Source organism: Bos grunniens, chromosome 15, assembly GCF_055505025.1.
Source record: "Bos grunniens cultivar Pamir isolate PY7600 chromosome 15, Bosgru_T2T1.0, whole genome shotgun sequence".
Taxonomy (NCBI): Eukaryota; Metazoa; Chordata; class Mammalia; order Artiodactyla; family Bovidae; genus Bos; species Bos grunniens.
In genome coordinates, this window is record NC_141179.1 from 18,678,014 (window position 1) to 18,691,866 (window position 13,853).

Here is a 13,853-nt window from a genome sequence, read left to right on the forward strand (position 1 = left end):
AAGACCATGTAAGGATGCCATGAGAAAGTAGCCATCTGCAGTCCAAGGAGAGAGGGGTCAGGAGAAATCAAATTTGTCAACATATTGATTGGACTTCTAGCCTCCAAAACTGTGAGAAAATAAATTCTGATATCAAAGCAATCAGTTTGTGGAATTTTGCTGTGACAGCCCTAGCAAACAAATACCTCTCACCCTACCTTCCCATACCCTGCCCCCACCCACCCAGCCACCCACAAAAGTCTGTAGGGACGATGCAAAATGCTTATCATAGATGCCTGAAGTGAGTTGCATTACAAGAGGTACACTCGAAGTTTAAGGGCTTACCATTTTTAGGGTAGGGGTAATTATGTCTGCCCTTTGTCAGTGGGGAGATGTTATCTCATTCCTCTTGTGTTTGATGGCTGCATACACACCCTGAAAAATGGCATGAGTAAACCATGGTCGAGAACTTACATTTTTGGCATACCCAGCAACAAATATCCAGGTATGTCCAGGCCCCTTGGCAGATTGCCTCTACCAACATAAGTACACTGTATGAGGTCCAATTAACCCAACCTTGAGAGATGCTTTCTGAAAGAGATGACATCCATGCTGATCATGAAGATGGTCATCTAAGCTGATCTATTTTTATCGTGAAGGTCAGATAAGAATCTGCTGCAAGAAGAAGGGGAGAAGGGCATTGCAGGTAGGAAAAGGATTATAGTGTCTACAACTAAAAACCCTAGCTGATCTAATGTATTTTAAATTTTAATAAAGGACAGTATAAATATTTTGAATAAAATACTGCTCATATTCAAGCTGACAACACTCTCTTGTCCTTGGTAGAAAGATGACTTTGGGTTCCTTTTCTAGAAAAGGTAAAGATTAGTACAAATCTACTCATTTGTTTAGCAGGAATTAACATTTCAATATTAACATATCAATGAACATTTAACATTTCAATTGGAAAGATCTGCTTATAGTACTACTGGGAAGCAGATGACCCAAACCCAACGCCACTGGGCTTCCTCTTCCTTAATAAATATGACAACTTTCAGAGAAAAATGCCAGACCGCCCTCATTCCTTCTGTCTTCTGCAGCTTATGCAGCCAGGGACACCGACTTCCGTTGTTGGTTGATTGCTTTTTGATACAAATGGAAGGAGAAGACAGGAGTCATTTTCCAAAACCACTCAAATGGGTGATCTTATTCAATATCCACCAGAAAAATTTGTTTGAATAATTTTGTCCATCCCACTCCCCTTTTTGTATTTTTCTGGAAACTTTCACACTTAAAAACAATCATTTGAGAATGAGAATAAAAGTCAATCAAATAATGCATCCATTTAAATCATTTATTTCAACACCAGCATTGTTTAGATTTGCACCTTGTCTTGTAACATATTTCATACCTGGAGAAGAAGTTTGATAGCAAGTACATAAAAGGATTATTTGACAACATTTTAAACAATAGTGCTTACGGGTTATTATATGTTTCAGAAACACAGAAATGCCAGTCAAAAAGAGACTCAAAGTAAAATATTTACATATTTACACTATACATTTAAATTGGATATTCTGAAGCATTATTACTGACAATAAACTCTTAGAAATAAGGCCTCTTTAACCTTCTGGCATTCAATGGACTATTTAACTTTTAAATAGGTGTGGATTTTCCAATTTGATACCTATCTTCACCGTAAACTTAAGTGGACTTTCACCAACCCTAGACAGGCACAGGCACCCATGTACTTCCTATACAAAGTAGTTTTTATTACCTTATCATCAGTCAAAACCTTATTAGTGGCTGTTGGAGTTTTATTAATAGCAATGTATTGACAATGTAAGGGTATAAATTATTTAGAGGAAAGTCTCTGAATATTAATCTCATTGAGCCTTATTTTAAATGGAGTTTATACATAAAATTTATGGTTGTATAAGTCTATTATTTAAATGAACTAGTAATTTACCAGTAATTATTTGCATTGATTCCCTCATTAGTGACTCCATTTATGTGAATAATTACTTTAATGATGATTATGTATTAGAAAGCAAGTTATGAGTATAAAAAATGACTAGTATAAATTACTATAGCTATACCAAAAATGAATATTAAAAAGCAGTACTCTGTATGTTAAAATACATAGGTATTTGCTATACTTCTTTAATGAAGTGTTTTATAAAGGTATAAAACTTTATAGAAGGTGCTATTTTCATAAATTTTCTGTTTTCTTGATTCTTGAGCCACACCAACAAGCAAACATTACAAATGGTGCAAGTGAGCACTGGCCATCAATTACCTTTAAATTCAGGTGGTAGATTCTAGTACAGAGAATCAGGGCCTAAAAGTAGTTGTTTAGCCTGATCTTAACTTACCTAACTGCTGATAAAGGCTAAATTCAGTGAAAAATAAGCTAACTTCATTTCATCTTTTGTAACATACATGTAGGCTCAGAGTGTTTACCAAAACAGAACTTGCAACCTGATCATTTAAAAAACCAAGAATCTTAATATTAAAATATTAACTTTGAATATTTTAAAATTAAATAGAAAACATAGGTTATGGTTTATGAAGTTTTAATTAAATAATCAGATAAATAGAAAAAGGAAGGTAGAATGTACAAACATACACGAACCAAGAATAAAATGTTACCTATGCGTTACCATACAAATTTAAATGGAAATATTTAGAACAGTTCATTTAAAATTCTACTATCAGTCTTTTTGAGAATTGGTCAGAACTTGAAGTTTAAGACAATTTATAGGTTTAAGAAATAGCTTTCATGTAGTTACCTTATTTTCATCAGTTTTGAGTGTCATGGGACCAATATAAACTAGCTCTGGCATTTAGCTTCTAGACAAGGTAGTACTGGAGAGGATAATAACAATGTGGTCCTTTCTTGCATTTCTATCAGTTCCAGATCTCTGTACATTTCCCCAACTCCTATCATTATCCTTAAATGGATGAAACAGACTAGGTGAGAAAAATGGAAACAAAATCAGGCCAGGAAGCAAATATAGACCAAACAAGATAAAATCCATTCATGTTGACCCTCGAAATACTAAGAACTAGGATGGTGTGTTTTCTGTAGTTCTATCAGGTTAGCTTCGCTGCTGCCTGTTTATTGGTCTTTCCTGATTCGGAGAAGAGAAATCTCCAGAAGTTCTGCATGGCAAATTAAAGAGTTAGCAAAGCCAAGTTATCAGTGGGTATGACAAGCTATTTAGCCTTGATACAATTATTGAAGGAATCATAGTGACAAGCCTTTAGAAGCTCTGCCTTCTAACTTCTAAGGGTTTGGTAAATCTGGCAAAGAAGGCTGTGAATCTCAAGGTGTTAGATCTAACATGATAGTACTTTAGGGACTTGACCATGGCTATCGCTTGTGACTAAAATGTCTCACATGGAAAAAAGTGTTCTATCCTGCAAATAAAGAAAATTTTTTACATGGATGGCTCTGGAGAAATGGGGAAAAACAGAAACAAAGCAACAATAAGAAAAACAAAAACAGTTGCTGAAAGAGCTGCAAAGAGGATGTCAGTCTCATGAAGGGATGTCTGCTTATCTCCACCCGGCAGATGTGTTCCCTTCCTAAGCAGAAATTCTGTCGCTAAGCCACCCTCTGTACCATCCTAGAAACTATTTCAAATGAATTCCTTTGCCAATGGTCTGCATAGTCCAAGCTATGGTTTTTCCAGTAGTCATATATGGATGTGAGAGTTGGACCATAAAGAAGGCTGGGTGCCAAAGAACTGATGCTTTCAAATTGTGGTGCTGGAAAAGACTCTTGAGAGTTCCTTGGACTGTAAGAAGATCAAACCAGTCAATCCTAAAGGAAATCAACCCTGAATATTCATTGGAAGGACTGATGCTGAAGCTGAAGCTCCAATACTTCGGTCACCTGATATGAAGAACTGACTTTTTGGAAAAGATCCTGATGCTAGGAAAGATTGAGGGCAAGAGGAGAAGGGGGTGACAGAGGATGAGATGGCTGGATAGAATCACTGATTCAATGGACATGAGTTTGGGCAAACTCCAGGAGATAGTGAAGGACAGGGAAGTCTGGCGTGCTGCAGTCCATGTGGTTGCAAAGAGTTGGACGTGACTGAACAACAATAACAATGTTCTTTGGCTTACTAGAGATTCACCTCTTCACAATAAGCACTTCAAATATGTGCCTCCCTTCTCCACTATGGATAAAACAGGATGTTCTTATGGAAATCCCCTGATCTTTGTTCAAGAAAAAAAAAAAAAAAAAAACCCAAACTCTAAATCGTCTAAAGGTTGATGAGTCAAACAGGATAATACTTACTCCATTGTTATCATCACTACATTTTATTTAACAATCATGAATATGGAGTATGGACTGGAAGATGCAATACAGAGATTTGCTGTTGTGCTGGAATAGAAAAGGTGAAAGAACGTTAGGGGGAATATAGAGCAGACAGCCAAAAGTGGACCACGAATTAAGAGATTAATTTGGGGCTGAGTGGCAGAAAGACCAAGCATGTATACAGAGGAAGGAAACACTAAACAAGAATTCATTGCTCTAGGATTCAGGAAGTCTATACATAGAGTGGGGGGGGTGGTGTGGGAGGGGAGAGAATTTGGATTGTTTCACAGCAGCTAGTCCCCAGACTGGAGAAGGCAATGGCAACCCACTCCAGTACTCTTGCCTGGAAAATCCCATGGACGGAGGAGCCTGGTAGGCTGCAGTCCATGGGGTCGCTAAGAGTCGGACACGACTGAGCAACTTCACTTTCACTTTTCACTTTCCTGCATTGGAGAAGGAAATGGCAGCCCACTCCAGTGTTCTTGCCTGGAGAATCCCAGGGACGGCGGAGTCTGGTGGGCTGCCGTCTATGGGGTCGCACAGAGTCGGACACGACTGAAGTGACTTAGCAGCAGCAGCAGCAGTGCCCAGACTAGATTTTTTTACTATCTGTCCTTTCCATAGACAAACATATGTACACTTTATTTACATTATAAACTTTTGGTGAAAAGGCTATACATTTCATTGAAAAAGGCTCACAGTTCTGATTCTTTGTCATTTTCATCCAAGTAGTATTCGTCATCCGTGGTCGTGTCTGTGTCACAGTCTGAGTCTACTGGATCCTCTTCATAGATATTAAGTGGTGCACTTAGAGATAAGCCATCCTCTGGCCTCTGGTTACTAGGAGAATTTGAAGTCAATGACTCTGTCGGGTTAGCAGGGTTAATTACATCATCTTTCAGGAAGCCAGGGTTCTTAAGAAAACTTGGTTTCCATAATCTCCCTTGTGTGAGTGACCTCTTTACATTCTCCAAGAAAGCCAGCTGTTGTTCTTTCCCAAAAATCCCATAGTCAATAGGCCTGGATATAGATGTTGCAGACCTAGGACCCATTTTTGTCCTGCTGTTGTTCAAAGCCCAACTTTCATTTTCACCACAGGAGGGAAGTTCAGAAAAAGATTTAAATCTTCGACTGTACCCGCTGTTGTTACAGAATTCATTCCCAAGGGTCAGTCGACTCAGGACATCATCAATAGAAGTGCTTTCAGAGAAATGGCGCTCTCTGACTTTTGGAGGATGACTTATTCGTAGTATATCACCATGTACGTTGACACTTTTTAAGCTCTCTGAACGATAGGGGTGTAGCTGACGTTCACACTCCAGAGATGAAGCACTGCTTTGTCCTTGCTGACAACTGGTCAATGGGATGCAAACCGTAGATTTCTCTACAGGCTCCAGTTGAAAAGGGGGTTTCGACCTCCTCTGATGGTCAGGGACGTCTGCTTCCCTGAGGCTGATCAACGTGGGTTGGGCCAGGGCTCCTGATTCTCTTTCCAAAATCTGAGCTACTGTTACATCCTCAGAATTCTCACACTTTGGTTGTGATTCTGAGATATTTTTAAACTCGTTTTGATGTAGTTGTGAAATGTTGTTGGGCTTCTGATTACTTAAGGGTGTAGAAGCTTCTCTATTGGATACTGCAGTAAGCTGGAGAGGGTTCTCGGATGTCTCCACATTTATTCCATCATTACTTAACCTGCATTCATCTGTGGTTTCTGTGGACTTTAAAGTAGGCTCAAGGGACGGTGGGTTGCACTCTGTTGTGTCAAGGGACAAACTGCTAAAGCCAGAACTGTTCCTACTTTGGGGAAAGATAGTAGCTACATGTCTTCTAGGGTATAAATCTTTAGCTGGAAATTTTCTGCTGCCTTTGGACATAGCTGCCAATCTGTGTTTAACTGAAGATCTGCTTTTCCCTTTTTCTAGGTCAGCCAAGCCTTTTTTACTTTTATTACTTCCTTCAGGAAGTGAACATTGATTCCATGCCAACTTTTGCATTTCATCTTTAGCCTTGCTCTCTGTCGTATTTACCTCCTGTCTTCTTTCAGGTAGCTCCCTGGGTTCAGACTGTGAAATGTCTAAATCTTGTTCACTTGAACAAGTCTCCTCATCAAGCTGTAGTTTACTCAAGGCTGGAGTAAGAGCAAAGACTTGGCTTTCTGAGTCAGAAAGTGGTTTCTCAGAGTTTTTTGGGAAATCTGTTCTAATTTCCCCTCTGACTTCCCTAGGCTGCAATCCATTGGAGCTCTCCTCTGTAACTACACCTGCAATATCTTTTTGAAGACTTCCAGTAGTTGTAATGGCTGTATCACTACCTGTATGCTCCCCAGAACTTCTTATGATGTGGAAGTTTTCAACATTCTCTTCTGAATGGGCTGGGAGGTTAGAAAAACCACTGTCATCTGATTTAATGGATTGCGGACAATTTTCAGATTTCTCTCTTGTAACTTTTTTTTCCTGAAGCATTGGTGAAGTAAACACAGTTTCACTTTGCAATTTTTTCTCTTTCTTTTTCCTGCTTTGTGAATTAGATGGAGGTGTTGTAGCTAAGTTGTATGGGGAAATTTCTCCAGTTTTAGGTTCTCGTTTATGAAGAGAAACATCTGTTTCAATAGAAGCCATTTCCTGTAATGCAGATTCTGAGGACTCAACACTTGGTAATTGTAAAACAGTCATATTTTCAGTGATATGAGAAGGATGGCTGGTCTCCTGAGCAGAGGTATCTTTAGACAAAGGTGTTCCTGACTGGTCTTGCGCAGGACAATTCAGTTGGTCTTTTTCTAAAGCATTAGGAGATGTTTTAGTCCCTGCTTTAATTGATTCTGTAAGTGAATCGATGTTTTGTGTATACTTTTGAAGAAGGTCACAGAATTTTTTGCTGTGCTTCCTCGGTAGGGTATAATATATTGAAACCACCTCAAGACATTTCACATTATCTTCATCACCAGAAACAGAAAACATACTTGTAGTCTTAAATTTATGTAAAGTTTTCCCACTTTCTTGTCCTGACATATCTGAAGAAAAAGGTAAAGGGTATTCATTTGGATGGGAAAATATGCCTGTTTTGGAGGCAGAAATTTTATCATTCTTTTCAGTATATTCTTGTAAGTATTCCTCCTGGTGGTGTTTCTTGCTTAAAGAACACTCACAAACAGATGAGTCACTTCCCAGAGGGTTAATGAGTCTCTCCCAAGGCCTCAGTGTTACAGGAGAAGCATCTGTATTGGATACCAAGCATTTATCTCTTTCATCTCTTCCAGTTGAGGCATAAAGCACTTCTGAAGGACATGACACAGCCCTCTTGATGAGGACTGGAAGTGGCCCTTTTCTAACAGAAGTAGATCCAACGTTTGTCATATTTGTCATCCCTTCTGTGGCTTCAAGTGCTACTGAGACTGAGTCTGAAACTACTTTGGAACATTCGCTCTCTGATTCACAAGAACTAGGACTGAATTTTTTTGATGTGTTCTTTCCTACTGGATCTTCCACATCATTTTTGATTTGTAATGCAACTGGCTCGTTCCTGAACAAAGAAGGCATTATCGTACTTTCAGGCTCCCTGTTATCGATGAGAAAAACAGCTGATTTTCTTGGTAAAGTACAGTAAATTGTATGAAGCTCAGGAGAATTGGAATTGCTTTGAGTTCCCTCAGTGAGACTGCTGTTGTCAGTTGTAGGCACTGATCTACTCTCTATTTTGCTTAATTTTTCGATGTACGATATGCGTTCTCTTATTTTTCCTTTTCCCTTTCCACCCTTGAAGAGAGGGTGTGACTGGCATTTGACAACATTAACCTCTTCATTATGTACAGGTGTGCGATTATCATTACTCTTTTGGTTTTCTAAGTGGCTTAGGGAAAACTGACTATTTTGGTTCTTGTAATCAATGTCTTCTCTTTCTCCCAGAGATGGGTCTTTGTTTGAAGGACATTTCCAGAACACTGTGGTAGAAGAAATTACCGGAGCATCAAGGCAAGAATCATTTGATGGTGAGGAATCTGGTAGTGCCCCTGAAGACAGATCTAAAGAATTACGAGGCAGGTTGTGATCAGCATCTGACTTGCTACAGCTGCTAGAACAAGTCGTGATACTTTGTTCTCCCTTGGTATCTAAACGAGCAGGCTTTTCTGGAGACTGTGAGTATTGATTATCAGTATGTTCAGAACTCCCGTGGTTCTTTTTAATAATGCTTGAACTATCTTCATTACTTACTGTTAATTCCTGGTGACAAACTTGACTTGGGCTGACAAAAAGTGATGTTGTTCTGCTTTCCTGAATGAAAGGAAGGGAAGTTGTTGAGTCAAGTTTTCTGTTCCCAGTATAACTCTTACCTTTTTTTAGTTCATTGGCTTTATGAATTTTGGAGGTATCTCTCCTGGAAATGACTCCAGGCAACCTTTTTGAACTTATTGTGGTAGATGCATTAAAAACAAATCTGTTGTTCTTGTCTGAGTCCTGCGAAAGGGAATTCTGAACATCAGGTAAAGGGTTAGAAATTACTGTCTGTGAAACAAGTTGGGGTATTTCACCTGCCATGTTTGTCTGGTCTATCTTGTTTATTTTTTTGTCTTTTTCCAAAACAGATGCCTTCAAGTCTTTCTCATTATTTACTTCTGTGACCAAGATATTGGCTTGGCTTTCAGTCAGAGGTGGAGAATCAACTGAGACATTGTTGGTCACAGTGACTTCTGTATAGTTTCTGTTTGGAAGAGAGGCCGGCTTAATCTTCTGCAAAGTGACTGTGGGAATCTGAAAGTTAGGGCTCTGAGGATTCCCTCTGTCATCAGGAATGTGCAGGAAGGTACTTTTGAATGGGGACGCTCGAGTTTGAGCAACTCCAAATGAGTAAGGTTCTTTGTTTACATGTACTTCCATAGGAGAACATTCTAACCCACCAGATTTCATGTGATAGCTTGCATCAGTCATGGAACAAACATTTTCTGGGCTGAAATGAGTAGACTGGTTCCCATTACCTTGTGACACTTCCATGCTCTCCAGTGCGGATGTCTGAGAATCAAACTGCCAGGAATCTGGTATCTGTTGGTTTCTGGAAATATTTGTTCTATAACTAGAAGAAAATGACCCCCAGTGTTGAGAAGGAACACTATGGCCATGACCAGCTAGTGCACTGTTTACTTCAGCGGAGATCATTTCAAAGTCTCTGTCAGAAGAAGTAAATGGTTTCCTGCTTTGATGAAAGTCAGAGTGTTCTTCCTGTTGGCCCCAGAAAGGATTTTGTTCAAATCTCTGTACCCTGCTCCGTCCAAAGGTATTGCTAAAGAAAGACCTAGTAAATAGGTTATCTTCATGGCAGAATGGCATATTTTCTGAGTTCTCAAGTGGGTCAGGACTCATTGCATTATCTACAGGAGCATTTAAACCAAAACTTTGGTAAACACTCTGTGAATGGTAAAACTCACATCTCCTATTCGCCTGGAAGCACCTGGGATACATATACTGGTCAGCAGGGTCAATCTCCATTGGTGACGGTGCCTCCAGGAACTCTTCCCAGTTCTGCCTATCTCTAGAAGAATCTGATCTATTCCATATGATAGATGATAAAGGAGTTCTCTTTGGGCTCTGTTGGTGGCTTGGTGATATAAACCCAGTCTTATTCTGAGTTGTGGCTGGAAAATATAAGCTTCTTGCTTTGAAATACCCTGTAGCTGATGAGGCTAATCGTTGCCTGCTGTCAAAACACAGAGAAGTACTACCAAAAGTATTCTTTTGCACATAATCTTCTTTTAAGACTCTGGGTTCCCTTGTCCTATACATATTGTAGATTGTCCTTGTTCTAGGAGAAAAGGTTTGAAAACCTTCCCTAGGGGTTCCTGGTCTTAAGACATCATAGATAGACATATTAGAAGTTTCATTATAGCAATTTTTGTGCCTTCCTGTAATATTATTGTATTTGCTCCCACTGGAGTAAAAACGACTGAACTGTGTTCTTGATCCAATGTTGAGAGGTGTTCTGGTATTCACCGAGCTTGGAGATTGTTCCTGAGCCAGTTTGCTATCCAAATCATCTAAAACTAAAAGGAGAATATATGTCATTTTTTTTTTTTTTGTAAAAGATTTTACAGTCTAATAATATTATGAATTGTTGAAAGTCCTTCTTGAAGAAGCATAATGACTTATAATTTTTAGATCATATCATCATAAACATTATGACATTAACTGATTATGTCTTTAAGATAGTTTGACTCTTACAAGGCTGCAATGGAAGTTTCTTTTTCATACTTTTTCAAAGTTAACCTTCCATAATGCCTTCAAAACATAAAGCTACATTGTTTTTCACCTAACAAGGATTGTAATCATGATTTCTTTTAGTGCATCTTTTGTGTCCCTAGGTAGCTATAATGTTTCCAACTGTGTTTACATCAGGGGATTGAAAAGAAATGAAAGTCTATAAATAGTATGTGAGTTGTACTTAGCTGTACATTACTGCCAAAAGTTTGGCACCCAATTTATAAACATACTTATTTGGGTGAATTTGAGCAATATGTAAAAATTTAAGTTCTATGAAATACTATCAAATGATATACTGATGGTAGCTTGCTTCCCCTGAAAAAAATATGACTCAATAGACATTTATATGTGTCTATCAGGTACAGTTCTAAGCACTAAATAGATTAACTCATTAAATCCTCACATAATCTTGTAAGTTTAGTAGTTAGTATTCTCATTTTATAAATGGGAAAACTGAGGAATGAAGAAATTAAGTAAGTTGCCCAGCTTATACAGCTAGGAAGTGGATCCAGGCAGCCTGTCTCCTGAGTCCATACACGCAACCACTGTGCCACAAAAGTTCACTTTTCATTTTTTCTTTTAATGAACTAAAGATGATTTCACTATGAGCTCATTATGTTACAAGGATGTGAAGTTGCTGTTGTCAAACAATGTTTACTTTTCTCTCAGTAGCAAGGTCAGAGAGTGGTATGTAAGTCAGGCCCAATGACCTCCCTATAATTCCGAGGACCTAGGCCAACCCATGGAGAAGGCAATGGCACCCCACTCCAGCACTCTTGCCTGGAAAATCCCATGGATGGAGGAGCCTGGTAGGCTGCAGTCCATGGGGTCGCTAAGAGTCGGACACGACTGAGCGACTTCACTTTCACTTTTCACTTTCCTGCATTGGAGAAGGAAATGGCAACCCACTCCAGTGTTCTTGCCTGGAGAATCCCAGGGGCAGGAGAGCCTTGGTGGGCTGACGTCTATGGGGTCACACAGAGTCGGACACGACTGAAGTGACTTAGCAGCAGCAGGCCAACCCAAGACCCAGGGCTCATGCTTCCTGGGACCACTGTCTCTGTGATCTCAGATAAGTCACAGGGTATTTTCACTTGGTTGGTTCTTCCTTGAATTGTTTAGTGAATCATATTTGACATCTTTTCCTCAATAAAAACCTGTTAGAATTTAAACAGAATCAAAATCTTTTAAAGTTTTAAGATGCCCTAAGGCCTATCTTAGAAATTCCCTGGTGGCTCAGACGGTAAAAGCAACTGCCTGCAATGCGGGAGACCTGGGTTCGATCCCTGGGTCAGGAAGATCCCCTGGAGAAGGCAATGGCAACCCGCTCCAGTACTCTTGCCTGGAAAATTCCATGAACGGAAGAGCCTGGTGGGCTGCAGTCCATGGGGTCGCAAAGAGTCGGACACAACTGAGCGACTTCACTTTCTAAGACCTATCTTATAATATATATTTCATCATATTCATGTTACGATAGATGAGTAGATGTGTATTTTGAAGAAATGTTCATTAAAAAATAAAATCTGACGTGAGAGATAAGCTATGGAAATTATTTAAATTGTTGAAGAAGTTTTTTGTTTACAGAATCTTTCCTTCTGATTTACATAAAATGTTTCACTCTTTGTTGTCGTTAAAAATTGTAATTTTAACTCTTCAATGACAGAGAAAATGAGGTGCATCAGTATCTGAGTGAATGTAAGTGAGATGTACTTATAATATGCCAATTATTTTAGGACAGGTATTGAAGAAGTTTTTGATATCCACTCTGGATTTTCTCTACCCTATTTTATTTGTTAGTTGGTACTATTAAGTTTGCATAGCCAGCAAAAGAACTAGTCCTGAGCATTAAATATCTGTAACTAAGGAGTTCTTTAAGGAATCATCCTGTTAATGTTTTAATGGAAAAAAAATTAGTTTTCCCCTGTCCCTAAATAACTTACTCACTATATCCACAGATAAAATAAGCAATGCCAAAATATAAGGCAGGGCAAAACAAAAAAAGTCTTCATGAATCTGTCTTTAAAACAAATTATAATGAAATCTCTTTGATTTCTGTTTTCTCTTTCAACTTGTTCATAGTATTTTTTCCTCATTAAAGTCTTTTGCTGACCACAAAAATATGTTGTTATAATAGAAAATACAGGAAAGTATAACAAAAGAGGTAAAATCACCTAGAGTCCTTCTTCCTAGAGATAACCACTCTTAACACTTGAATCCCAATACTGCTATTTGACTCACAACTCTGAAGGTGAAAAAGTCTGCTGTTCTTCTCCTTTTTATTTTCAGAGCAGTCATTTTATTTCTTCACTTCATGAAAAATAGCTCTCCTCTACTAGGCAAAACCTTTGTTTTGGAACAGAAATTTTCCTCTGGGTCTCTTTTCCCTGAAGCAAGTTCTCTGCCAGGAACCATTTTACTGAAAGGAGTGCCCAGACAGAACATCCAGCTGGAGGTCTCTCAGTGACCACACCACTTGTCCTAACTATAGGGCTGAGCTGATGTCATTGCCTTTGCAAACTGAATTTAGTTCCTCAAGGTGAAGCTGGTGAATGATTTCAGATTTCATGTTTCATATGGCCAGGTTTATTTTAATACAAAAAAACTATGTCAAGGTGAGTGATGCTTACATAATAAGATCCATGGGTATATAGTACTTTTGGAATCTGTTTTAGTCTTTATTGTTATCTATTGTACAAGGTTAATAGTTTAACAACAATTAGATTTCATCACTGCATTTAGGCCCTAATCAGGAACAATAAAAGTCTATTAAGGATAGTAAACTTTATAAATATATGTCTAAAGATATACCCTTTTATCTTTTTACTTGAGTTTATATATTAACATTATTACCATTCCATAGATTTATCAGGCCTTGATCCAAGAATATTTACTTACATTATATTTAAATATAAGATTTTTAAAATATTTCTTTTAATAGCATGTAACCCCATCCTCTTCAGGTGAGGATAACAAGAGGACTTCAAAAATAAAGTACAAGGGCTTGAGCATTTTAGCATAAACTGTAATCATTATTTGCTTTCCTTTAGTGCCGGGAATTCCAAAGGAAATTCAGTGCAGAGACTTACCTTGGAAGAACTCATCCTCTAGCAGTGAACCATCCCACGGAGGGACAGTACTTCCCTCCCTCATGCTTGCTGGCTTGGGGACAGTTGCACTGTCGGTGGGTTGGCTTTCCGGAGGTGAACTGTATATTTTTGCCTGCTAATTTTAAAATAGAAAATGTAATATTATTTTTGGACCTTCTTTAGCCAACATGTTCCCACAAAAACATC

The 13,853-nt window shown here is 38.6% G+C and overlaps 1 protein-coding gene across 4 annotated transcripts in view; it reads right to left on the bottom strand.

Annotated features, from left to right (window-relative positions):
* Positions 1–1,319: 1,319 nt before the first annotated feature.
* The window catches only part of EXPH5 (exophilin 5), a 105,861-nt gene continuing 93,327 nt past the window's right edge, over positions 1,320–13,853 (bottom strand). For 2 of the 4 annotated variants that reach the window (XM_086339083.1, XM_086339084.1), the window contains 2 exons: positions 13,647–13,782; positions 1,320–10,343 (listed from right to left, as the gene is read on the bottom strand). In XM_086339083.1, coding sequence (XP_086195209.1) covers positions 5,008–10,343; positions 13,647–13,782 — 5,472 coding nt within the window. In that variant the 3' untranslated portion in view covers positions 1,320–5,007. The remainder of the gene's footprint in view (positions 10,344–13,646; positions 13,783–13,853) is intronic. The other 2 variants (XM_086339082.1, XM_086339087.1) reach the window with 1 other exon arrangement.